We start from the raw sequence: 26,867 nt of genomic DNA on the forward strand, positions 1-26,867 counted from the left end.
AATAAATTAACTCTATTAAATTCTATCAGTGACATCATGTCATGCATACATCAAAGATACCACTAAGTGCATAAATGAAGATATTTGTAATCTATATAACTGGCAAAAGGCTTATATCTAGATATCTACAAATCAATAAAAAAAAATTCTTATATGGACAAAAAACTTGACCAGGCGCTTCACAAAAAGTATACCCAAATGGCCAATTAATATGAAAAGCTGCTCAACCTCGTTAAAGACTGACAATCCTAAGCAGTGACAAAAAGTGATGCAAGCACAACTCTTATTCACTGCTGGTGGAAATATGAACTGAACAGCTATATGTCTGAACTTTGTTTCTGTTTTGTTTTTTTTAAGATTTTATTTATTCATGAGAGACACAGAGAGAGAGAGAGGCAGAAACACAGGCAGAGGGAGAAGCAGGCTACATGCAGGGAGCCTGATGTGGGACTCGATCCTGGGTCTCCAGGATCACGCCCTGGGCGGAAGGTGGCGTTAAACCGCTGAGCCATCCAGGCTGCCCTGAAGTTTGAATTTTTGGTATTATCCATCAAAGTTTAACACAAGTACCTGCATGATCCAGCAATTTCACTGTGTGTATATACCCAACAGAAACATGTAAACAAATGTATAAAGACTTGCACAAGAATGGTCAGAGAAGGGATCCCTGGGTGGCGCAGCGGTTTGGTGCCTGCCTTTGGCCCAGGGCGCGATCCTGGAGACCCGGGATCGAATCCCACATCAGGCTCCCGGTGCATGGAGCCTGCTTCTCCCTCTGCCTATGTCTCTGCCTCTCTCTCTCTGTCTCTCTGTGACTATCATAAATAAATAAAAATTTAAAAAAAAAAAAAAAAAAAGAATGGTCAGAGAACACTACTTGTAATAGTCTACTGCTGAAACCAACCTTATGTTCATCAATAAAATATTTCTATGAACTGAACTATGCAATGAAAATGAACTAAGCTATGTGTAAAAACAGATAAATCTTATAAATGATATTAATCAAATGAAGGCAAAGAAAATATGTGCTGTAGGATTCTACATACAGCAAGTTAAAAAGAAAGACAAACTCATATAAGGAGAGAGCTGCTAGTGCCTGGAATGGAAAACGCAGAGAATTTCTAGGAGGCTGGCTATATCCTTTCTTTTTGTCATGTTAGTGGCCACATAGGTGCAGTCAATGTATCACTGAACTGTACACTTCTGCAATGTGCATTTTTCTATATAAAGGTGTAAAAGTGCAGTGGAGGAACCTACAAGAACTCTGGTTCATGAGCCACATATGACCCTACAGAGTATTTAGTCCAATTTTTTCATTTTAAAAAATGAGAAAGCCCAGAAAAATTCAGAGAGTTGTCCAAGGTCACACAACAAATACATGAGAGCACTGCAATAGGAACCAAACACCAAACAGAATATTTTATAAATTACTTCCTTAGAAAATCTTGAACACATAGTTCGCTGCCAAGCCCAACTCCTAGTATCATCTGTACATCAATGCTTCCAACCATGTTGACAACAATTACGTAAGTGAATCAGAGAACAGAGGAAAAGAAAGAAAAGGGGAAAAAAGGGAAAAGGGAGAGGATTAGAGTAAGAATGAAATGAAGAGTATCTAAGAGATTTGTAATTTTAAGAGGCTTACCTTTTTGGCCTCAGTTTCAAATATATTTGTTCTAGAAATCCAGGCCCATATCCAGAGCTTAGAATTCTCCTTCTGACAGGTTACAGAGAACTCTTGGGAACTTCTTGGGAAACCTGTTCTTGGGTCTGCTTAGTCTCAGTGCACAAAATAACTTAATCTGGTCTTCCCATTAGCCCTATCTAAACCAACAGGAAATACAACCTAATATGTAGGAAGAGAAAGGTCGTCTACCCCAGAACCATTCTTTAATTCTATCTTGGAGGAACCCTGTCAAGGGCTATTTTGTAAATCTTTTAACAGCTCTTAAATGTTAATCATAAATTTCAAAAGAAAAAAAAAATTTCAAAAGAAAACCATGACTGCCACCAAAATCACTACCAATTCTTAACAAGGCTGCAGTTTGCATAACATTTTTCACATCTTTAGTCTTATAATCCTTTCAGCAATTCTATGAGATAAATATTTTTGTGTGCCTGTACTACAGATAAGAGAACTGAAGCCGGGATCCCTGGGTGGCGCAGAGGTTTGGCGCCTGCCTTTGGCCCAGGGCGCGATCCTGGAGATCCGGGATCGAGTCCCACGTCGGGCTCCCGGTGCATGGAGCCTGCTTCTCCCTCTGCCTGTGTCTCTGTGCCTCTCTCTCTCTCTGTGACTATCATAAATAAATAAAAATTTAAAAAAAAAAAAAAAGAGAACTGAAGCCAAGAAAGGTAAAGCAACTTACCAAAGGTTACAAAGTCAGGGATGGGCAATGGTGATAACTTCAAGGGCTTGAACTCCAACATGGCTTCTTTTGTATGTATTGCGCCTTCCCCATATTGCAAACTATGTGAATATGCCAGTGACTGATGTCATTAAATGCAAATTGGTTTTAAAGTAGGTTAAAAGAAATAACCATATCAGTTCCATGAAATGTATCAGTCTATGTCTTGGATGGGAGCCCTCAAACACTATATGGTGTCTGAGGTCTTAGAAGAATGAAAGGACACAGACCAGAAGTCAAGAGACAATGATTCAAATTCAGACTCCATGCACTACAACTATGCAGCTGGTAACCTTGGGCAAGTTGTTGATTGGTTAAGCCTAAGTATTAGTATTGTACAGTGGAATCAGAGCTTCAGTCCCAACTCAGCCATTCCCTAACTAGATGACCTTGAGAAAGTTACTTAATCACTGTGAACCTCAGTTTACAGTCTACTAAGTGAAATATGTATCTACCTGAAAGGCTGGTATATTTCACAAACATCAAAGTTCCTAATATTCTGTGTGGTAGTTAATAGACATTCAATAAATAGTAACTGGGTTATTGTTGTTACTATTTTATGGTTATTATTATATAATTACTATTTGTTATTACTACTAGTATTCTTTATTATTGTTATTACTAATTTGAAGATCAACTAAAGTAAGGAAAATGTACATGTTTTATAAGCTAAAGAGCTTTACAAACATGAGTTATCATTAACATAAGGAAGTTTCAGAGTAAGATTTCCTAACTACTAAGACAGAGAAACTGTGGCTGAGAAGAAAGAATCATTCTGATGTCATGTAACTAGAGATCACAAGCTTGAAGAAACAAAGTGGAAAAAGAAGCCTACAACCTCACCCATCCTAACTTTAACCCTATCTTCAGCCTAGTCCATCTGGCTTTCTGATAGCATGGGAAATGAGGCTGACATTGCCAAATCCTATGGTGTAGTACAGCCATCCAGGTTTCAGCACAAATCGTTGGCTTACTTATTTTTTTAAAAGACTTATTTTTAAGAAGCACTTCTCATTGGTTCATCTGAGCTAATCTGAGCTCAAGGCAGTAAAACACTCCAAACTTGGGAGAGAAAAAACACTGACGTAGTCCAGTTTTAAAATTAACTTTGCTAAACTCTTCCCAAGCCTGGAGAATTCCACTTTGGTTGTGAAAATTCAGCCAGAAGAAGATTCCAAACTAAATGCTGCAGGACTTATTAGAATAAACCAAAGGCTCCAGATCCTAACCACAGGTACCAGGCTTTCCCACATAGAATTCTGTAACCCAGAGCCACATATTACAAGCCTTCAACTACAGCTTCTTCCAATTATTTATGCATTCCCTCAGGCACACACTGAAGCTGTGCTGGAGGTCACCATTAGGTAATGCCCACAGACATTCTAGCCATTGCCAGCTCAAATCTCAACCACTACTGCAGGCCACAAAGACTCTTCTTTCTCGTTTCCCAAATCTCTTTAGAGACCTAAAAGTGCTCCCTTGGTAATTTTGGCTCCAAAAGTCTGGGTAGGACCTAGGCATCTGTTATTTTTTAAGAGCACCATGAGTGAGTCAGATGTGTAATCTGTGTTGAGAACAACTAACAGAGACAGTAGGTTATACTGTAACAGATACTTTAGGAAGACTTAGTTCCACACTCATCCCTGCCACTTTCCAGTTGTGCTATCTCAAGCAATTTAATTTTCTCTAAACCTCAGCCTCCTGAACTGAAAATGACTTGTGGGCATCAGATTAAAACAAGAAGTGAGTTAAAAAATAAAACAAAACAAAAAAACCCTCATATTTATAGTGTTTTACAGTTTAGAAAATGGTTTTATATCCACTATGTCAAATGGCAAAAATCTACTAACGATAGAAGTGACAGGAATTACAATTCTTCCTACTTTACAGAGGAGTATACTGAGGTTAAAACAAATTGGTAAGAGGAAAAGATCACAGAATAAACGTCAGAGATGGGACTCAATCTTGGGTCTCTAAGTCCAGATCTAGACCATTTCTGGGCTAAATACTTTTAGTATGGGCATACCACTTCAAAAAACTGCCAACACTGCTTTGTATCGTGCTAGGACTAAGTGAGGCACAAAGCAAAGGTCAATGAATGCTTATTGGTTGAAAGATAGTATCAACAAAGCATAAAATTAAGCTGAACAAAGGCTCCAAACAAAAGGGGTAAAAAAACTTCACTTATTTCATTTTGATGTATACATTAATTACAGACATCTTAAAGCAAAAAGGTGACACCCACATGCTCAGGGCATGCATAGAAAAACTATAAGAGATGAAAGAGAGGGTAGTAGATTATTTCACAAGAACTTCTTAAAACTCTATGCTTTCTACATCTATGCTTTGAATTCACAGAGAAACTGCTTTGATCTTGAGCTATGTGATTTATTTTCAGAATAGATCTGGCCTAGGATCACTCAGTGAGAGTGTCCAAGAAAAATGTCTGGGTTTACAGCTTTATCACTAAAGTACTTCACAATGGCCTAGTTTCTTTCACCTACATATACAACCCAATCTGACTTCATCTTCATAATCTCATTTGTATTATTAATACAGGATTTCAAAACTATAAGAGACCTTAGAGTCTACTGGTTTGACTCTAGTTTTTTAGTTGAAGGCACTTTAGTCTAGAGAAATAACTGACCCAAATCGGACAGCCAATTTATGATAGAACTTAAGACTACAACTCAGACATTCAGAACCCCACCTTCCCATTCAGTACATAAGATCATTCCTTTAGTTCTCAATGATGTCTACGGGTTATGCTTCCATCTGCTGTTTTGGACAGGAATCTTTTTTTTTTTTTTAAAAAAAAAAAAAAAAAAAAAAAAACAAGAGTTTTACTGGGGCACCTGGGTAGCTCAGTGGTTGAATGTCTGCCTTTTGGCTCTGGGTGTGATCCCAGGGTCCTGGAATCAGGTCCCACATCAGGCTCCCCGCAGGAATCTGCTTCTCCCTCTGCCTATGTCTCTGCCTCTCTCTGTGTGCGTTTCTCATGAACAAATAAATAAAATCTTTTAAAAAAATTTTTTTAGTTATAAATATATAAAAAGAGTTTTACTGAGATATAATACACATACCATACAATTCATCCATGTAGTGCACAATTCAGTGATTTTTTTTTTTTTTTTTTTTTTGTATATTCACAGAGCTGGGCAACCATCCCCACAACCAATTTTAGAACATTTTCATCACCCCCAAAAGAAACTCCACATTTCCTAATCCTATCCACCTCCCCCCACAGCCCTGGGTAACCATTCATCTGCTTTTTGCCTATGGATTTGCCTGGATACTTCATATAAATGGAATCATATAAAAAATGTGGTCCTTTGTGACTGGTTTCTTTCACTAACACAATGTTTTCAAGGTTCACTCTTGTTGTAGCATGGATCAGAACATCATTTCTTTTTACTACCAAATAATATTTCTTTATATTGATATGCCACATTTTATTTATCCATTCACCAGTTGATGGATATTTGGATAATTTCTACTTTTTGGCTATTACAAATAATGCTGCTATAAACATTCCTGTGCAAGTACTGTGGACATGTTTCCATTTCTAGGTCATAAGGTAGCTCTGTGTTTAATTTTTCAAGAAACTGCCAGGCTTTTCTAAGTGGTTATATCATTTTACAATCCCCCCAGCAATCTCCACATTCTTGTCAACATTTGTTACTATCTTTTTATTACAGCCATCCTACTGGGTATGAAGTGACATCTCACTATGCTTTTGATTTGCAGTTCCCTGACAACTAATGATTTTGAGCATCTTTTCACATGCTTATTAGCCATCTGTATATCTTCTTTGGAGAATGTCTATTTGAATCTTTTACCCATTTTTTAATTGAGTTGTCTTTTTATTATTGAGTTGTAATAGCTATTTATATATTTATGATACAAGTTCCTTAACAGATAAGGATTTAAGAAAATTTTCTCCCATTCTGTAGGTTATCTTTTTACTTTCTTGATGGTGTCCTTTGAAGCACAAAGTTTTTAATTTTGATGGTGTCTACAAAGTAGGAATCTTACTACCTTCCTAGTTAGTTGCAAGAACAATTCCAACTTTTTAATTTTATTTTTTTTTCAACTTTTTATTTTTTTTTATTTATTTATGATAGTCACACAGAGAGAGAGAGAGAGAGAGAGGCAGAGACACAGGCAGAGGGAGAAGCAGGCTCCATGCACCGGGAGCCCAACGTGGGATTCGATCCCGGGTCTCCAGGATCACGCCCTGGGCCAAAGGCAGGAGCTAAACCGCTGTGCCACCCAGGGATCCCTCAACTTTTTAATTTTAAAAGACCTCTTTACTACATGTAGAAACTTGGGCAAAGACCTACATATATAGATCAACAATTATGGTTGATAAAAGCACAATGTTAAAAATAAGCACACACCTAAACTTAGGGATAAACAAAGTAGCTTTACATGTGGGAGAAGATTCTAGGGCAGGGTAACACCACCTAATCATAGCCCCTACATCTAGAAAGTTGGCAGCTACTATATAAATGAATTAGCCAAAAAAAAAAAAAAAAAAAGAATTAGCCAAAAAATGAAAACTAGGCAACTTACCCATATCTCTTCTGACTAGACCCCAAAAGAGCTCACACTGAAGGTGGAATAGGGGAGATGGTAAACATACAAAGATACAAGCCCAAAATAATCAAAATTCTCAATACTCTCATTTCAGTTATTCAATAGTCATTTCCTATAAGTAATATCACTGCCTATTAAACATCTCTATGTGAAGACCTCTCAAATGCAGTGTCTAAAATTATCTTTTCACCTCAAATACAATGTGTTTAAAGTCACCATCTTTCCTGTTTTCCAACTACCAACCCTCCTGACTTATTCTCTTCCTGTGTTCCTTATTTGGTTCATGATACTATCATCTACCATCTTCTACTGATCCATAACTATGCAGTCATATTTTTCTGTAATATAAGATAGTTTCTGCAATTCACCATTGTGCTTATTATATTTGGCCTACTATTTCAAAATCCCAATTCTGATTTTATCATATAGTCTACTAGCTATTCCTCCCAGCTTCAATAAAGAAATAAAGTGTACTAATATGCAAGTACCTTCTGTGTGGAAGGTATTTAATTAGGAAATTTGCATTTAATTTTCATACAACAACCTTGTGAAATATTATCCCAATTTTAGAGAAATGAAAACCCCAATCTTTCCTAGAGACAGGAAACTAAAAGTCAAGGGAGTTAATTGGTATACCTAAGGTCAGAGAGCTGGTGAGTGATGAATCCAGGATTGAACCAGATCCATCTAAATCAGAAGCTCATGGTAACTATTTATAAACAGAAAACCAACTTCATCAACACAGCACAAGAAAAGACCCTGAAAGCATGACTGAGAATTTCACCTCATATCAAGAACCACTTAAACAAATATTTAAGAAGTTGGGCAGCCTGGGTGGCTCAGTGGTTTAGCGCCGTCTTTGGCCCAGGATGTGATCCTGAAGACCCAGGATCGAGTCCCACGTTGGGCTCCCTGCATGGAGCCTGCTTCTCCCTCTGCCTGTGTCTCTGCCTCTCTCTCTCTCTCTCTCTCTTTCTCTGTATCTCTCATGAATAAATATAAATATAAATATAAATATAAATATAAATATAATTTAGGAAGTCAAACAAAAGTCATCTATCAATGTGGACACCCAAACCTCTATTTCACTATGATGTCCATAAGATTTCAGCTACTTGATCAGATACACTGTTAAAATCCTGATTATCCTCCTAGAAGTTTTATCAATAAAAAAGAAAATGAGCCCACCCAGAACGACCTATTCTTAGTAAACTCATGCTTAGTCCTGCTTCCTTTTCCCAGTGATTACCTGCCCTTCTTACTGATACTTCATCTCCAAATCTAGATGTGAGATGAGGACATATGAATAAAGAAGAGGCAATCAAGAATCCAGAAAGAAGACATTCCAAAAATGAAACTAGTTTGGAAGAAAAAAATTTCCAAATAAAGACATTTCAGTATTTCTTATATTTTGTGAGTTCAAAAAAGCTTTATAATTTATAAAGTAAGTAAATATATGGCTTCAGACTGTCCAAACTCTGGCAACATCATAATTATTTTCTTAGAATTTTGCTCAGAAATTGTTCCTAAAAATAAGTCTATTTCCTATTTGACTTGACCTTAGGAAAGAAAGGGAAGTATTTAAGGAGGATAAAGGTATTAAAGGAAAATTAAGTCAAGGAAAGGATAGATCTTTCATCTAAGCTACAAAAAATCTTTTAAGTATACAAATGGTGAGAAAGAAATGAAATACTGTACTTTTATCTCCAGGTAGGATGGATCGGTAAAATCGGTCCTTCTTTTTCTTCTCCTCTGGGTTTGGAGGCAGAGGTTTGGAACCGTGGTTTAGGGTTCCGGCATCTTTGCTGCCAGCTCCAATCATAGTGCTGGTATTTCTCATCGGAGGGGCTGGGGGTTTGTCTTGAATGTCTAGGCCGTTATTTGACATTGTCACCACCACCAGCAAATACTGGAAATCAGAGAGAACATAAATCTTATTATTTTTGTGCAAAAGGATACACGTGAAAAATTTTAAAGAATCCAAGTTATACAACTCATCCTCAAAGGCCCAGCCCAAACCCTTCCACTGCACACTGTAACTATTGCTGTCTTATTCAGTCAACAATACTCAAAGATTTAATACCTACTTTGTTGTCAAGCACTGCTGAAAATTCATAAGGGTCTTGTTATTCTCTACCTAAGGCACTGGAGAGCACAGAAAACCACCATGACGTAATTTTAATGGGAGAAATTTGGCTTAGCTAAATAAGTTTGAATCCCACTGCCACTGACTAGCTTTAGAGAAATTCCTTAACCACTTGGGTTCCATTTATTCATTCATTAAATAAAACTGCTTAACAGCATTCCACATGGTGACCCTTTGCCAACCTCTAATTTTGTAGCCTTAGGAAAATCATTTTCCTTCTCTAGAATGGACTGTATCACTATATCAAGAGTCAGTAAAGCTGACAGTTTTAATAGTTTTATTGGAACACAGCCATTCATTTACATATTGTTCATGGCATCTTTCACATTCCGATGACAGAATTGAGTAGCTGCAACAGGGACTATATGTCTGCAAACCTAAAATATTTATCTTGTCCTATACAGGAAAAGTTCACTAATCCTTGGCCTATATCATTTCTCCAGTATCCTCTTCCTCTAATATTTGACCTTGTTCTAAATACATGATGGTCAATGCAGTAACCATCCTGTCATATATGGTGTTGAATTTACTGGCAATCTCCAATGCTTCTAGTAGAGAGAAGGAATAAAATCTTTTTAAAAAGGAAAAAATTCATATCACAAGGTACCAATAATTTTAATGAAAATAGATGTTATTACTTTAAATAAGTAAATGTCCTTGACAAATTGGCAGGCATGTATGTATACAGGATTAATAAAGTCTTATTCTTCCAGGTTACAGTGGAAACATCTTTAGCCTTGACTACTTAGAATATAAGCTCCTTGGAGTAAACAAAATAGTGCTTTAGAGACTAAAGTTTCTAATTAAAAAAAAAAAAACATAAACCAATATAATAATCACCAAGAGCTTTTTAGAAATATAGATGCCCTGTTTTGACCTCCATAAATTTTGATTTAATGTAACTGGGTTATGGCCAAAATTCTGTAATTTTAAAAATTAGTGACCCCAGTGCCAACCAGATTTGAATGCCACTGCTTTAGATGTCAATTACTTAAATGCCATGAATAAAATATATGAATCTTTTTTACATTTTCTAATAATTGCAGAACTAAATGACCCTTGTATCCACTTTTTCCATCAATTCTTTCTCCACATGCCATCAGTGATCTAAAACGCAGTACTCTTCTGCTTTAATATCCATCACTGACATCCCAGAACAAAAGCTCAAGTTCCTTACTAACTTAGCCACCAAACTAGGACACAGCCTACCTTCAAACTATACCTTGGAAATATCTGTTCTCCTGACCTATTAAGTAGTCTCTCACCCTCCGCCCAATCCCCCCAGTGCCTCGTGTCAAAGTTTTCTCCCTCCTCTGACTGATAAAAAAAATCTTACTCATCTTTCAAGCCAAATTCAAATCACCTTTTGTGTCATTCGTTCTAACCTACCTCTTACAAACCAGCTGCTCTTTTTTTTTTTTTTTTTTTTAAGATTTTATTATTTACTCATGAGGGGGAAAGAGAAAGAGAGAGAGAGAGAGAGAGAGGCAGAGACACAGGCAGAGGGAGAAGCAGGCTCCATGCAGGGAGCCCGATGTGGGACTCAATCCCGGGTCTCCAGAATCAGGCCCTGGGCTGACGGCAACGCTAAACCACTGAGCCACCAGGGCTGCCCCTTACTTCTCTTTTTGATCAAAAGAAATGAAGTAAGCAAAAAGAATCTTGTTAATCTATATTAACTCTCTGAGTGGTGTGCTTTTTATCCATTTTTTCTGGTTTCACTTTGCAGGTTTGCCTTTGCTTTTCCTCTCAGTCCCAATTCAGGTCCTCTGCCCCCTCAAAGGGAATTTCCACAGGCTAAGTTCTCCAGTGTACCTTGCTACTCTGGACTGCAGGTTCCAAAATTATACTCCCTACAGCCACCTGAGAGTCTAAGCAGGCCCTTCCTTGCCTCTTAGGTCCTTCAGCCCACAGCTTCATTGAATGTAGGTGCCTTTCAGGACCACAGCCCAAGATTGTGCCAAGAAAGACTGCGTCATCACCCTTTCTGATACAGGCTTTTCTTTATTTCTCAATTTTTTTTTTACCATGCTTGGGAGAATTCTCAGGGGCAGACTTCCACTTTCAAAATGATTCCAAATTATCAAAACCTAAAATCTGTTGTTGGAATACAATGACTGAATCCTCTGTACCACATTCCAGCCTAAGTCATCCAGCCTATGCTTGAAAAGTTCTATTTTTAAGAAGTCTACAGTCTCAAAAGTCAGCCTATTCTATCTTTGGTCACTTCATTTAAAGAGTTCTCACTTATTTGAAATTCTATCTATCTCACACTGCACTGTATTATTTGCTTATACATTTGCCTCCCCCTTATACATATGCCTCTGCCAGCCCTAGACTAAGAACTCCTCAAGAACAAAGTTCAGTCTTATTTACTTCTCAATCCTCAACACCATGTCTGGCACAGAATAATCAATAAAGATAAGCTGAACAAATGAACAAAGAACAAGTAAACAAATAAATGAACAAAGAAACAAAAACTACCTGTTAGTCTTGAATCATATCTCACAGCTTTTCAGAAAATTCTACTGCTTCTTCCCCAGACTGAACTTTAGATACTTTAAATCCTCTTTCAAAACCCCCAAATCTATTTTCTCAATGCTAAACACTGTCAGTACCTTCAACTATACTCACAGAAACAGTTTTGTACCAAAGATCCTTCCCTCTGATCTTACTTGGACTTGATGTTTCTATACTACATTCCAGCTTACCTGTAGCCCTCCAATCAGTCCTTTCCTGTAGTTTCCCCATAAGTCTTTACTCTTTCTATACTCCACAGATCCCCTCACTGGTCATTTTGTCCATCTACATTCAGCACAATAATTGGCACATTTTTAAAACTATGCCATTTTATTTTAAGATTTTATTTATTTATTCATGAGAGACACACACAAAGGGAGAAGCAGGTTCTCTGCACGAATCCCGATGCAGGACTTGATCCCAGACCCCGGGATCATGCCCTGAGACAAAGGCACTCAACCACTGAGCCACCAAGGCGTCCCAAAACTATGCCATTTTAAAACTTCATTTATAGAAAAACAAGTCCAAAACATCAGTCCTGAGAGGAGAAAGGAGAAACATACTCAACTCTTAAATAAGGAAACCAAACACATCTTAAATCTTCCAACACTCTGTGCAGGTCAAGGATTTGGGAGGATGATAAGCCAATGCCTTCTAACAGGCTGCAGCTAGGCTGAAGGCCAACGTTTGGAATGATAGTTTAGATGGCACCCCTCTATCTATTCTGGACAACAAACTGATATAACAGACAGAAGGAAAGACAGACTGACCACATTTTACCAATGCCCCAGAGGCTCAGGGGTCATAATAATTTATGAGCAACTAATTATACTGAAGTATTAATTATGAATCAACTGAATGGCTCTATAATAAATGCAGGATCACTGTGAAGTTTCAAAAAGGCAATTGGTAAGGCAATATAATAAAAAGATGACTGGATTTAAAACCAAGAGATCTGGATTTAGGTCCTGGTTCTGATGTTTACTAGTTATGGCTCTAATAAAAGTCCCTTCACCTATAGGCTGCAATTTGTTGTTTCCCACTCTATGGTCACTAGACAGATACTGGTCAAGAGGCAATCAAGGAAGGGAAGTGATTTATATCCTCTTTGCTGTAAAAAGCATAAATTTAGGGCAGAAAGAAGGGAAAGAAATACTTTTCAAGTAGCCACTATGTGAAAGATACTTTACATACTGAATGAAACTGGACAGGGGCCGAGGGAAGGAGTGTGTACACAACAGCTACTTCTTTCTCCTTTACTACATTGGATGCCACAGCCACTAATATAAAAAGGGCCAAGATAAAGACTTTAAGACACACACATACATCAAAGCCAGAAGCAACCTTAGAGGTCATTTAATCTGACCCTCTCATATACCAGGTAGGAATACTGAGGTCCAAAACATAGAATGAAATTGCTAAGATCATACAGCAATTTAAATGTACAATTGGAACCCATGTCTTCAGACTCTCTGCCAAAGAATTTTCCAACTATACCTAGGGTAATTCTATCCCGTCTATACCTTTTCTGACCTGAATTTTGCTATTCTTGATTTAGGTAAGTCAAATCTAGCCAATGGCAAAAATAGAATGATATAAACATGTTGGGCTGGACTTTTACTAAATGTCTTCATGAAGCTAAGTTCCAAAGAAGATAAATTCCTGGTCTTCAAATCAGCCTTATGAAGTTTTGTACACCTTTTGCTATCATCACAGGTTCTTCATTTAAGTACAATTCAAATCAATAAATTTTTAATGAGTACTTACATATAAGGTGCCATGGTAGAAACCAGGGACAAAGAGATAAATAGATGAATCTGATCTAACTCTAGAGATTCTCACAGTCTAATATTGCAAGATACACAGGATCTAGAAAATCACAATGCCAGGCCAACTGAATACTGCTGTGGAGCAGTACAAATGGTAAAATATCAGAAGACACAAAAAGGAAAGACTATATTGAATTTAGGTGATTAGTGGGGCTTCATAGAAGAGGTGATGTTAAAAGCAGGGGCTTAAGGAATAAATAAGTCAGACTAGTGGTCTTTGACTCCAGACTATCAGAACCCCCTATAAGTTTTTTAAAACACCAGCTGAAGTACTTAGGGGGCAGTATACTAAAATATGTAACTTATTTTGAAATGTATTTTTAAAAATAGGAAAGATTAATGGATGAACACAGGGATGTGATAGAATATGCATGCATGTCCATATATAATTTGCAGTGGCTGTGATAAAGCAAATATATGAGAATATTAATGGTAGAAGAATCTAGGTGGTAGATAAACAGGTATTCACTATAAAATTCTTTCAACTTTGCTGTCCTTTTGAAACTTCTAATACAAAGCTAGCGGGTAGGGGGCAAATACCAATGCTGAGCTCTGATTTAATCGGTCTGAAATAGGTCCAGGCATTTGTATAATACGGGAACCAAAGAAAACAGACAATAAAAAAATGGATTATTTTTATGGAGAATGATAATGGCAAATGGATGCCAGGCCACTAGAATAGCATACATGTGAGGTTACATGTGGTAGAATCCAACACAAAAATGAAAAAGTAGGACACAGAAAGCCTTTTATGTTCTATAACACATACAGCACTAGTCAGAAAAATGGTCCCTTCTAAGCAGTTCTAGATCTATGCAATGAATGTCCCATGTTAAAAATAAAAGATGACACTTGATTTAAAAAGGCTGTGGAAAGATGACAATGAGAAAAGAGGTGTTGCCTGGAGGAGGGAACCAGCTGCCATCCGTCTGCACTGAAGGCTCTGTGGTGCCTTGAGCTCACACAATGGGACTTGGAGTTTTATAGAGTCCTCTAAACTGCCTAACAGAGTTGCTCAAATTCTAAAAAACAGTTTCCCCAGAGAACCCCCTGGACTAAACATCTTTACAAACAGGATTTCAGCCATCATTTGGCATTGATAGTTTAATAACCATTAACATTAGAAAACACTTTGGAATTTACAGAAAACTTGAAAATCTGTTTGGTTTGTATCATTTTTCTCATTCATTCATGCAAATATTTATTCATCACCTACTGTTTGCCAGGCTGTGCTGGGGATAAAACAGTGAGCAAGTCAGAAAAATCGAAATATCAGAGACACTGCCAAGTCCCCCAGAGCCAGCAAAGACAGATATCTGAAATAAAGTCTGTGTGACTACAGGACCACTTCTTTTCCTACTACACCACATGTCACTATTCGCTCTAAAGCAATAGGAATGGATATATAACCTGTAATAACCCCTCAGGCCATTATTTAAAATGAAGGAGGGAAAGTAAGAAGAAAAAATAAAACCTACTCCATATATTAATTACATTTGTCGTTCAACAACTCAAAGCAGCTGAGACTGGCATGACCAACACTCCACCCAGAACTGGGGAGTACTGCATGCCCTTGACACCTGGTTATGAGAATCTGATCTTTAATTAAATTGTGCCAAGAGGTTTTCTTTGGCAGGAGCCTGGAATGCTGCAGTCTTGAATTTGCTGAGGGAGGTCCTTCTGAAACGTCAAAGGCACTCCCGCTATGTAGCCTCCAGCCACTTGCTCTGGTGTAGCAACAAGAAAGCAACTGCTGAGGTAGCAGGGAGGAAAACTGGAGGCTGTTTCTGGGCTGTTGGGAAAGCTACTTTAATTTCTGACACTCAGTTTCCTCATGTAAAGCACAAATAAGACTGTACTTTATAAAGTTATGAGAATTTAAAAGCATATTATATATAGAAGGACTTAAGCATGCCACCCAGAACAAAATAGATGTCCAATAAATATCTGTTCTTATCCTCCACTCATCTTTCTAGTTTCAGCTCTACTGTTCTTTAAACTTAGTCATTCCAGCTCAATATGCTTTCATGACCCTGCCTTTGCCCACACTGTTCTCTCTGCATAAAATGTCCCAACTTGTCTGCCAATCAAACTCCTACTCATTCTTCCAGACCCAGTTTGATTCACTTACTCTATGAAACCTTCACAGAAGCCACCCTACTTCTATCTTTTCACCAAAATTTAATAGCAGTTTATACATACTTCTATGCAGCAGTCAAGGGACAAAACTGAGTCTGATTAATCTCTATGTCTCCAAATCCCACCCAGCACAGACCTGGCAAACACTAGGTAATAAGCAAGGGTTCACTGACTAAGGCAGCCTGGTTCACAGAAAAGAAACATAGGAGCCACAGTTTTAAACCTTTACTTTATAGCTGGGAACCTGAAACCCATAGGGGTATGAAATTTACCTAAAAATCACTCAATGAAATAGTGAGGACATGACTCTGATTATCCTGACCCTCTTAAAAACACTCTTTCTATACTAATTATAATTTGAGACAGAGTGAACAGAGGGCTGTACTTGGAATTAGAGAGTATGAGAGGCAGCAAAGTGAAATGGAAAAATTGGCAGAGAAATTTGAGGTCAGTGACTTAAGCTAGCCCTGTACCTTCACCTTCCTCTCCCCTCCCCAATCACACCTACACATCTTCTTCAATTCTACCACCCTTGCAGATAGCCAATGGAGTTACTTGCAGAAACTAGTATTAAAGCTCTCATAATCCTCGCCCTACCATCTTGGAAAATTTCTGACCTGCAGCCCCAAATAAGCTATTCCCAACAGTTAAGGGAAAAATTCAAATTTAAGCTTCAAACCATTAGACTTCCCAATGGATGCTGTGAACGGAGATCATCACTAAAACCCGAGCTGAAGTCCATACAATCTGAGAGCTGAAAGGAACCCATAAGGCCATTTGGTTCAACCTTCCAAAAACACTGGAATCTACTCAGCTGTCTCCTGGATGGATCACCTTCTAGTCCATCTCTGCCTGAACATACCCTGCAATTTCCCACACTCCCAAATGCTTCCCCAAAAGAACATTTTATCTTGGAAGTGTTAAGAACCACAGCTTGAAAATGAACACTCTCTCTCTCCTCTAATAGATACTCAGGACCAAGTCAATCGAGTTTCCAGGTCCATTTACTTCAGTCATCCTCAGTCACCCAAAATCTTGTCCCCTAACCTTTTCTGTATGCCCTCTAATTTCATCAAATTCCACAGCCCCTTCCTGACTCTGGATCCCTTTCACTATTTCCTCTGGATCTTCCCATTTGTCATAGGCTAACTCCCCTGGCCTCCTTTTCTTAAAAGGAACTTGGCTATCATCTGAAGAAGAGATTTCTCCAGCAGTCCTCTCAATTAGAGGCTCTTTTCTCTCTCATATCCAACCTATCAGTGCTGTCCTTAATTTTCAATGCTATTTCCAAACCATTCCTTCCTCTTCTTCTTGCATAATACCCACTTCCTGGTCACCTAATTCAAAGACTTTAGTTCCTAGATCAATCTTCTTCTGTACCCCTCCAGTTACCATTCTAGGTGACCTTTACACTCTCTCAACAATGATGACCCTTCCAACACTCTGGCCATTCCAACTACTGTAGGATGATTAAACAGTTTATAACAGGCTTTCACTGTACACGTATACTTTAAACAAATCTGATCAATCTAAACAAATCCGATAAACAGAAAACAAAACAATCAACCCCTTTGCCTTTTCTCCCTTTCCAAAATACAACTGGCAAAATTCCCTTTGCAATAGTTGAACTCTAAGTCTCTCCCAACTACCTGTGCTTGAAGTAGCTGAATGTCCTAGAGAACATTACCTGATTGACTGCTTTCACTTGAAAATTATGACTATATTTTTACAAATGATTACCTTGCCTCAAACGGGCATTCAATTAGGCTTTCCACTCACCCCTTCTCTGACGAACTAACCTTCTATGAGAAAAGAGAAATCTTTGCAGGAGAATTCTATCTTCCCACTCCCAAATCTATATGCCTCCCTGCACCTGCATCACCCATTTATAATGAAGGAGATGTTCTTACTGCCATCAAAAGCCATTCCCTCCTCTCCCTCACTTGCACTCCTTCTCACCTAGAATGATTTCTTTCAGCTATATTAATTAACCAATCAATCAATCTCGAGATCTCCCTCCTACACTCCCTCCCTTTTTAGATATATTCAGCCATTCAAGATATATTTATTGAGCATTTACAACATACCAGTACTAATCTAGCTGAATAAGACAAAGTTCCTGTATTTGTGGACTTTATGGACTAGTAAGAGAAGCAGACAAATAAATAAAAAAATGTCAAGTCCATAATGAAAATTTAAGAGTAGTACATGTAACTTAGGGGGGTGGGAACAGAGATAGGTGGTACAAAAAAACAAGATGATCAGGACAGGCTTCTCTGAGGAAGAGACACTTATGACCTGAATGAAATGAGACAATTAATCATAGTAATACCTGGAAGCATTTTAAGCAGGGGGAGCAGTAAGTACAAATGTCCTAGATATTTTTTGGCATCAGAATAGCAAAAAGGACAACAAGACATAAGTTTAGTGAACAAGGAGAAACATGGTAGAAAACTAAAATTAGAGATACAGCCAGGGTTTAGATTAGATAGGACTTTACAGGCCACAATAATAAGTTTGGATTTTGTATGAAGCATGAAAAGACACTGAAGAGTTTTGAGTAGTGATATGATTTATGTGTTGTTTTTTTTTTTTTAAGATTTTACTTATTTATTCATGAGGGACACAGAGAAAGAGGCAGAGACATAGGCAGAGGGAGAAGCAGGCTCCCTGCAGGGAGCCTGATATGGAACTTGGTCCCAGGACCTTGGGATCACAACCTGAGCCAAAGGCAGATGCTCAGCCACTGAGCCACCCCAGCATCCTTAATATATATATATGATATATATATATTAATTATATATATTAAACTATATATATAGGGTTTTTATTATTATTATTAATTACACAGAGAGAGAGGCAGAGAGACATAGGCAGAGGGAGAAGCAGACTCCCTGCGGGGAGCCCGACATGGGACTTGATCCCGAGACCCTGGGATCACAACCCGAGCCAAAGGCAGATGCTCAACCACTGAGCCACCCAGGCATCCCACTGATTTATGTTTTAAATAGGCCACTCTGGTTGCAGAAAACAGACTGCAGGGGAGCAAATGCAAAGTGAAGAGACTATTAAGAAATTATTACAATAATCCAGGTGGGGATTGATGGTAGCTTGAATGGACAGCAGTAGATATACAGCAGTACACCAAAGGTAGATATTTTCAAGGTAGGGCCAAATGGCTTATTTAGAGACTGGGTGTACAGTGTGAGAAAAAAAAGAAAAAATGAAGATGATCTCTAAATTTTTGGCCTGATCTGTGAATACTGAGTGAAAATAAACATGTCTCCTATTCCAAGACACACATACACCCTTCCCTTGACACCGATATCTTCCTCAAAATACATTTGTTTTCCTTCATAGAAAAACTTCTCAGAAGAATTGTCTATTTACACTATCTCCACTTCCTCCCCTCTGTTTGCCAAGTAACACCCTGCATTTCACCAAAGTAGTCTCATCAAGATTACCAACCATCTCCAGGTTGCCAAATCAAATGGTTACTTTCTGTCCTCACCTTACTCAATCTCTCTGAAGCACTCACCTGGCTTTCCTTCTATCTTTCTGTACTCCTATCTCCTTTGCAGACTCTTCCTAGCTATCCTCCACATGTCCAAGGTTAGGAACCTTTCTTCATATGCTACACTTTTGTCTAGATGATCTCATCCATACCCATAGCTTTACTTATTACCTATATGTTGATGATGCCCAAGTTTCTACCTTTAGCCCAAAAGCTCTTTTCAGACTAATAATCACCAGTTAAGACAACCAACTCTACCTGCATTTCTCATAAGTACCTAAACCTAAAATGAACAAATGAAACTCATAGTTTTCACATCTATCATGAATTATATTTGCTTATTATACATTTCCAGCAATAAACAGTAAGCTTCACAAAGAAGTAACTAAGCCTTTTGTGTTTACCAGTGTATACCTAGCAAGGAAACAAGGCTCAGCAAGAGTTGACAGCAAGATTTACTAGACCCTGACTCTACCCTCAAAACAGTCACATATTAATGGGACAGGCAAATGGATAAAGCACAATAATGGTATTACATGGTAAGGGCCCCTTTGAGTGGTCAGAGGAAGGACATGATGTTTCATGAATCCTAGAGAGGGGGCCCTTAATAGCCTAGGAATCAAGGAAGACTTTCTTAACAATATAACTTCAGTGTTTATTTTTGCAGAAATAGTTATTAAGTGCCTACTAGATAAATTTTTCTTTTTTATACAATTATTTTTAAGCTTTATAATAACTCTTCAAAGTAGGTGTAAATATATTCCATCTTATACATGAAGCTGAGAAAGATTAAAAACCAAGCAGCTAGTAGGTGGTGGAACCAAAATTTGAACTGTCGTCAGGATGCTTTTAAATCCTTCCCACTTCCTCCTTTTCATCTGCTTTTTTTTGTTATATCACAAGACATCACCAAAAATAATCTTTTATACTTGTTTGACCTAAAAGAAATCATCACTATACCTCTTGAACTCAGCTTTTTGCATATGGTTCAATTACCAGTCCCTAAATCATCCTCATCTCTCTCCTTATCCTTTGTTATTAAGGATTGAGGCTCAGTTTTAAACTAGTCCATGAGGAACCCTAGGCATTTCTTTCATGCTACAGCATATGAGCATTTTTCATGGTTGAAAATACATTCAGGAACAACCACAGTAACATCTGTAGAGCACTTCACAGTTTACAAATTAGTTTCACACATTCATTATTTCATTTGATCTTCACCAACACTGTGAGGTATTAAATTCCTATTTTACAGAGGCCAATGGAAGTGAAATGCCTAGCCTAGCTCCATCTGGACACTACAGCCCACCAGAAGTTGAATTTAGGAAAATAGAGGGGTGTGGAAAGGAAGAAGAGAATAAATGCCTGATAGAGGAAGCTCACCCAAATGGCCTAGGGCCAGGAGAAATTAAAAGGAACCACATCAGTTTCCCTTCCAAGGTAATGAGTGTTTGGTCATAACACAGTTGACCTCCCACATGGAATTGCTCTTTTTTTCATCTCAGTAGTACCCTGAATCCAGCCCCACAAGTAGACAGTAGACAAAAAAGAGAATAGAAAATTCTCTGTATGCTAGATGAATGCATAGGGTGAGAGGGGAACATGGCATAAGACAACAGATACTACCTTTAGACAAGACTTGAATTTAGTCCCAGCTCTGCCACTGACTTGCTGATTAAAGTTTCCTCCTCCTGTGTTATAACAGCCCCTTGAGCTTCTATTACATATACATAACACAGGAGGTTACAGATGCCCATATTCCTTAACATACAATGGTAGCAACTGAGTCCAATTTCCATCTTGGTATCCCCAGCACCTGGCACCATACTAACACAGCATAGATGATCCAGAGAATGTGTGCTGATGGATGTCATTTCAAAGCTTTTTGTATATATGTGCATTCCACATTACAGTCTAGACAGTGAATATCCAGAAAAATAGCAACCTTGTCTTATCTCTGCTTTTCCTTTCAGTCTCCTACTTTGAGGACACTGCTCAAGAAACGTTTGTTGAGCAGAAACAAACCAGTCCAAAAAGCCAGCCTTTGGAGAGAAAGAAATTAATCTATATGGTCCTCTTTCCCAGACTGTAGTCTTCCCACCATACCTACCTCTACTCCCAAACAACCCCTATCTTGCCCAGTCCACCCTCTTCCTCAAAAGATCACTTATTCTTCTCCCCAAGGACTCCACCTTCTTTCCCTCTACTCCATCCCTACTATCCCCTCTTCTTGCCTAGGCTCACAAGTCACCTCTTTTCCTCCAGGTCAGCAATGCTTCAAAGCTGCCAGAGTTTTTGTTCCCAGTCACTGGTCTCATAAAAGACAGTCTTGGCCTCTGCTCAGCCCTATTGGACACCTTGCTCTTCTCCCACTCTAGTCTTCAAGCTCTCCACTTATCATCTTGCTTACTCTCTACTGCCCGCTTCCCCTCTGGGAAGGAAGCGAGTGTCGAAGATTGCTTATTGGCAGCCCCAAAGCAAGACATAGAAGTAGAATTGCACTTTGGGAAGACAGAATTTGTAAATGAAAGCTGAACGTAAGGGAGTTAGGTAGGAAACAGTGTCTGGACCTCATAAACACCACAATAAAGGTCCCTACAAGCCTATTAATAATGAGAAATCTTAACCAACAATTTTATTTCCTGCATTTCTTTTTAAAGATTTCATTTTTAAGTAATCTCTACATCTAACATGGGGCTAAAACTTGCAACCCCAAGATGACAAGTCCCATGCTCTACTGACTAAGCCAGCCAGACGCCCCTTAACCAAAAATTCTAAAAGGAAAAGAGAAGAAAACCTAACCAAGAGAAGGACCCAAGAGTGGGAAAGAAAAACTAGCTATGGAGGGGAAAGGATAAGAAAGGGAAATATGAGGAGAGCAGGAAGAAAGAAGAAAGTGGAGGGTGGGAGAAAAGATGGATAAGGGAGAAGGAAAAATTATCAGGAGTAGGAAGCAGAAAGAAAAATGGGGAGAAGACAAGGAGGCAGAAGAGAATCACAGAAACAGGGGAGGAAGGAGATGGAAATAATCAAGGTAAGTTAGTTTCAGGCCTAACATGTGTTTCTTGGTCCCAGATAATTAAGAAGGAAAGAATCATAGTGAGTAAGACATTACACAGCCCCCAAGGTCTGTCATTAACTAGGCTGAATAAGATGGGGGCTCTAGAAAAGATAGCCTAGTTTAAAGCAGCTTTACACCCAAGTATCAAATCATTGGCCAGTTCAGAGAAAAACCATTAACATGCCTTGACCTGTTTCTTTCCAACCCCACCTTACAATACCCAACATATCTACACCCAACACTAAAATAATCATCATTTTCAACCTCTGCCTTGTCCACTAAGTCTTTGAGTCCTCAGCACACCACCCAAATGCCATCCAAAAGGCTGGGTGGAGGACAGGATACAAAGGTCTGCTTCTCAAATACCCCTATTTGAGGACATCTCTGCAGCCCATTTCAAGTTTTAACCAGTTCATCTTTCCAAAAGTCAGTCTGACAGTCTGGGGAAGCCAAAATTACAAACATAAGGTCAAGTCCTCATTGCATAGATAAGGAAACTGAGGCCCACAGAGGCTGCCTGAACAGGACCAGCTACCTCAGGTCTCCTATCTCCTGGTTTACTCCACCTCATAACAGGTCACTTATAACATAATGCCCCTCCCCAGCACCCAAGAGAAAGCCCCCATGGTCCCAGCAGGCCAGCAGCTAAGCAAAGACAGAGGAAAGCATCACCCTAACAACCAAGCAGAAAGGTGTTAGCAAACGAGAATGGCTCCTGAGACACAGTAGTTCCCCCCAAAATCAGCTTCTCCTTCACAACCTTCCCTAGCCAGAGCTCTGAAACCAAGTGCTGGCCTAGCCGTAGGCCAGCTCATCTGAAGGTTCAGCTCTCAGCCACTTCTCTCATTTAGGGTCTCTTAAGGAAAGAGACCACCCGACTGCGCACCACTCCCCGGAAGCCAGCGGAGACCCCTCCCCCTCCTCAGCAGCTCCCAGCTGGGCGCGCCCCAGGGTGGGCCAGCATTACCTGGTGGGGGGAGCTGGCCCCGGCATCTCTGGCGCCTGTTTTTGTCGCAGAGCCGCACCTCTCCCGCCCAGCCGGCCGCACAACGCCGTGGCTCCACCCGCGCCGCTCTACTCGGCTGGGGCCGGGCTCCCAGCAGCTCAGCCGCCCCAGCACCCGCTCCCGGTGCAGCACGCTCCCGCCCTCGCAGGGCGCAGCGGAGGCGCAGCTTCGGGGTTGGCGAAGCAGAAGGGGCGGGGGAAGAAGGGAGGGAAGGAGGCGGGAGGAAACCGCGCTTCTCCTTTCACCGAAGCTCAGAGGGCGGGGAGACTACTACCTTCCCACCCTCTCAGCTGTTTTCCCCTACCTAGTCTCCAGCAGGAGGCAATTTCTCACACAGACCAGGCTTTCCAGCGCCTGTCAGAGTCCTGGGTGAGCTCCAGAGTCAAGGAAGAGAACCAGACCCCCTCTGTGCCTTCGTTTCCGCAGCTGTGTCTGGACTCCAGAGCAACTCAGGTCAACCCCAGGATTTTATCAGATCAGCCTTCTGGGAAAGAGATGCACCCACCCCTCTACCCCACCAACAAAGGTGTCTAATGCCCTAGGGAAAACTCTAGGTGGGCACTTACAGCTGCTTCCAAGCAAAGAAAGATCATCAGCAGCTACCATTTATTAAGTGCTATTGTGTACCAGATGCTTTACGAAATGTTATGTCTTTCTCACCACAACCTTAAGAAGTAGGCTCTCTACCAAATCACATGTCAAAACTGGGGTCCAGGAAGAACGTAGTTTCATACACTAATTATTTCTTAAGCATATCCTGTGAATCAGGCATTGTAATGAGCCTGAAACTGAACAACACATTGCAGGACATTCACCAACCCTGGCCCAGACCCCCTAAAATCCTATTAGTGCCCCCTCAATAATTTAACAACAAAAACCCACCTTCATACATATCCAAATGCTCCCTAAGAAATAATATTGTCCCACCAACTTCCCCTCTACACCCTACTCTTGAGACATATGGCAGGAGTTACATTATGCAAGGTCTCCTCCAGGTCAGAACTAGGAGTTTGGGTTTTGTTCTAAGTTTTAAAAATTGGAAGGTTTAGGGAGATTTTCAGCAGAATGACAGATCTAATTTGCATCTCTAACAGGATCACTAACTGCTGAATGGAGAATAAAGGGGAGAATGATGGAAACAAGAAAACAAGTTAGTAGATTGTTAAAGAACTCCAGGCAAAAGAAGATGGTAATGATTTAGACTAATATATTATTGGAAAATGAGCCAAAATGAAACAAGTATATTCTAAGGACAAAGCTTGGAAGCAGCAGCACAACTTGGGTGAAAGACAGAATGAATGTAGTGGGTTAAAAAGGGCAATGACTTTCTCAAGACCACACAGCTGGAAAATAGCTAAGTCGTTGCAACTTTGGTCTGACTCCTAAACCTATGCTTTATTTCTCTCTGCCATGTTAGTCATCTTTATATCAACTGCTATACCCTGCCCTGCTGCCTAGCAAAGAGGAGGTAACCTGCATTATGCCTGACCGATGATTTAAGTGTGCTAGAGAGAAATTTTATAGTTTTTATCCGTTTTCCCTGCCAGATGTCTACACCTCCATTCAATGTGCCAAAATTATTTAACTGCAGAAATGTGGGGGAAAAATTCATGAGAAGAGAAAGAGCTCTTCTGTTAAGTATCTCTCACTTTTCCCAGACCCTGAGTACCCACACTAGGCCAATTACAAGTTCCAAATTTGGTGGAAGAGACAGGGAATTTCTTGAAGGCATCAATGTTATAGAGAGAACTGGTCAATAACACAGGGTGGGGGTCCTGCTACACTGTGAGATCTCAGCTTCAAAGTAGCTTTAGAATGTTCTTTTGACTCCATACCCTTGTGTCAATTTATACAGAGCGGATAAAAGGCAGAAACAGTCCTCTGCCTCGGACATAGTTTTTCAAAGTAATCATCAATAATCATAGCATCTGATCTTATGCAACTTTCCACCCCCTGCAGCATCCCCCCTCTCTTACAGATGGTTTTCCACATTCTGCTGAACTACATGTAGAGGACAGCCTGGGTGGCTCAGCGGTTTAGTGCCGCCTTTGGCCCAGGGCGTGATCTTGGAGACCCGGGATCGAGTCCCACGTCAGGCTTCCTGCACGGAGCCTGCTTCTCCCTCTACCTGTGTCTCTGCATTTCTCTCTCTCTCTGAGTCTCTCATGAATAAATAAATTTAAAAAGAAAAAGAAAAGAAAAAAATGAAATACATGTAGAAACAAAGAACTCTCTTGGAAATAGCATTATTAAACAATGCTTCCTAACATTCAGCCAGGTGCCTTTCTGTACACTTCCAATTCTGCCTCCTCAAGCACTCAGAAACCATCCTTCAAAACAAATATTAAAGGCTTCAGATATGCATTATCATAATCTATCAAGCCCCTGCACATTTTCTCTTCTCCAGGATAGATACTCCCAGTCCTATTAATCACCTGATCATTTAATAACTATTGAAGCATCTTGTATAAGCCACCAGGGATAGATACACACCAGTGAACAGAACCAAACCTTCAAGGAGTTTACGGTTTTAGTATGATGGTTTTCAACTCTCCCTTTGCATCAAAATTACCTGGGAAACTAAAACTATATGCTGAAGTCTTAGCACAGATTTTTGACTCAGTTGGTCTGAAATGCGGATAGACAATATATTTTTATGGATGTAACTATAGCTATATAGATACCATCTATAAAGAGGGCTAACATTACCTGACTTCAAGACCTACTTATAAAGCTACAGTGATCAAGGCAGTATGGTACTGGCTAAAGAATAGACAAATAGATCATTGAAACAGAATAGAGAGTCTGAAATAGACCTACATAAATATAGCAACTAATTTTTGATAAGAAAAAAAAATAAATTCAATGAAGAAAGAATAGTCTTTTCAATAAATGGTGCTATGCTAGAACAATTAGACATCAAAAATTAGTCTGGACATAGACTTCATTTTACACAAAAATTAACTCAAGATGTATCATATACATAAATATAAACTGAAAAACTATCAAAATGTATAGAAGATAACATAGGAGATCTAGATGGCCTTAGTTTGGTTGGTTATGACTTATTAGATACAACAGTAAAATCATGATCCATAATAAAAGAAAAAGTTGGTAAATTGAACTTTATTAAAAAGTAGAACTTCTGTAAAAGATACTATTAAGAGAATGAATGACTTGAGAATTTCTCAGTGATTTGAGAAAATATTGGCAAAACACCTATCTGATCAAGAACTTATATTCAAACAAAAGATGTTGATGAGGATCGAGAGAAAGGGGAGCCCTCTTACACTGCTGGTAGAATGCAAAATGGTGCAGCCACTCTGGAAAACAGTACAGAGGCTCCTCAAAAAGTTAAAAATAGAACTACCTGGGATCCCTGGGTGGCGCAGTGGTTTAGCGCCTCCCTTTGGCCCAGGGCGCGATCCTGGAGACCTGGGATCGAATCCCACATCGGGCTCCCGGTGCATGGAGCCTGCTTCTCCCTCTGCCTATGTCTCTGCCTCTCTCTCTCTCTCTCTCTCTCTCTCTGTGACTATCATAAATAAAATAAAAATTAAAAAAAAATTAAAAAAATAGAACTACCCTACAACTCAGCAATTGCTGTACTAGGTATTTACCCAAAGAATACAAAAATACAGATTT

General features: G+C 39.3%; 1 protein-coding gene across 3 annotated transcripts in view; it reads right to left on the reverse strand.

Annotated features, from left to right (window-relative positions):
• The window catches only part of PAK1 (p21 (RAC1) activated kinase 1), a 144,348-nt gene that overhangs the window by 60,292 nt on the left and 57,189 nt on the right, over positions 1-26,867 (reverse strand). For 2 of the 3 annotated variants that reach the window (XM_077867170.1, XM_077867173.1), the window contains one exon: positions 8,706-8,916. In XM_077867170.1, coding sequence (XP_077723296.1) covers positions 8,706-8,895 — 190 coding nt within the window. In that variant the 5' untranslated portion in view covers positions 8,896-8,916. Of the gene's footprint in view, positions 1-8,705; positions 8,917-23,183; positions 23,372-26,867 lie in introns of those variants that run through there. The other variant, XM_077867172.1, reaches the window with a different exon arrangement.

Source organism: Canis aureus, chromosome 23, assembly GCF_053574225.1.
Source record: "Canis aureus isolate CA01 chromosome 23, VMU_Caureus_v.1.0, whole genome shotgun sequence".
Taxonomy (NCBI): Eukaryota; Metazoa; Chordata; class Mammalia; order Carnivora; family Canidae; genus Canis; species Canis aureus.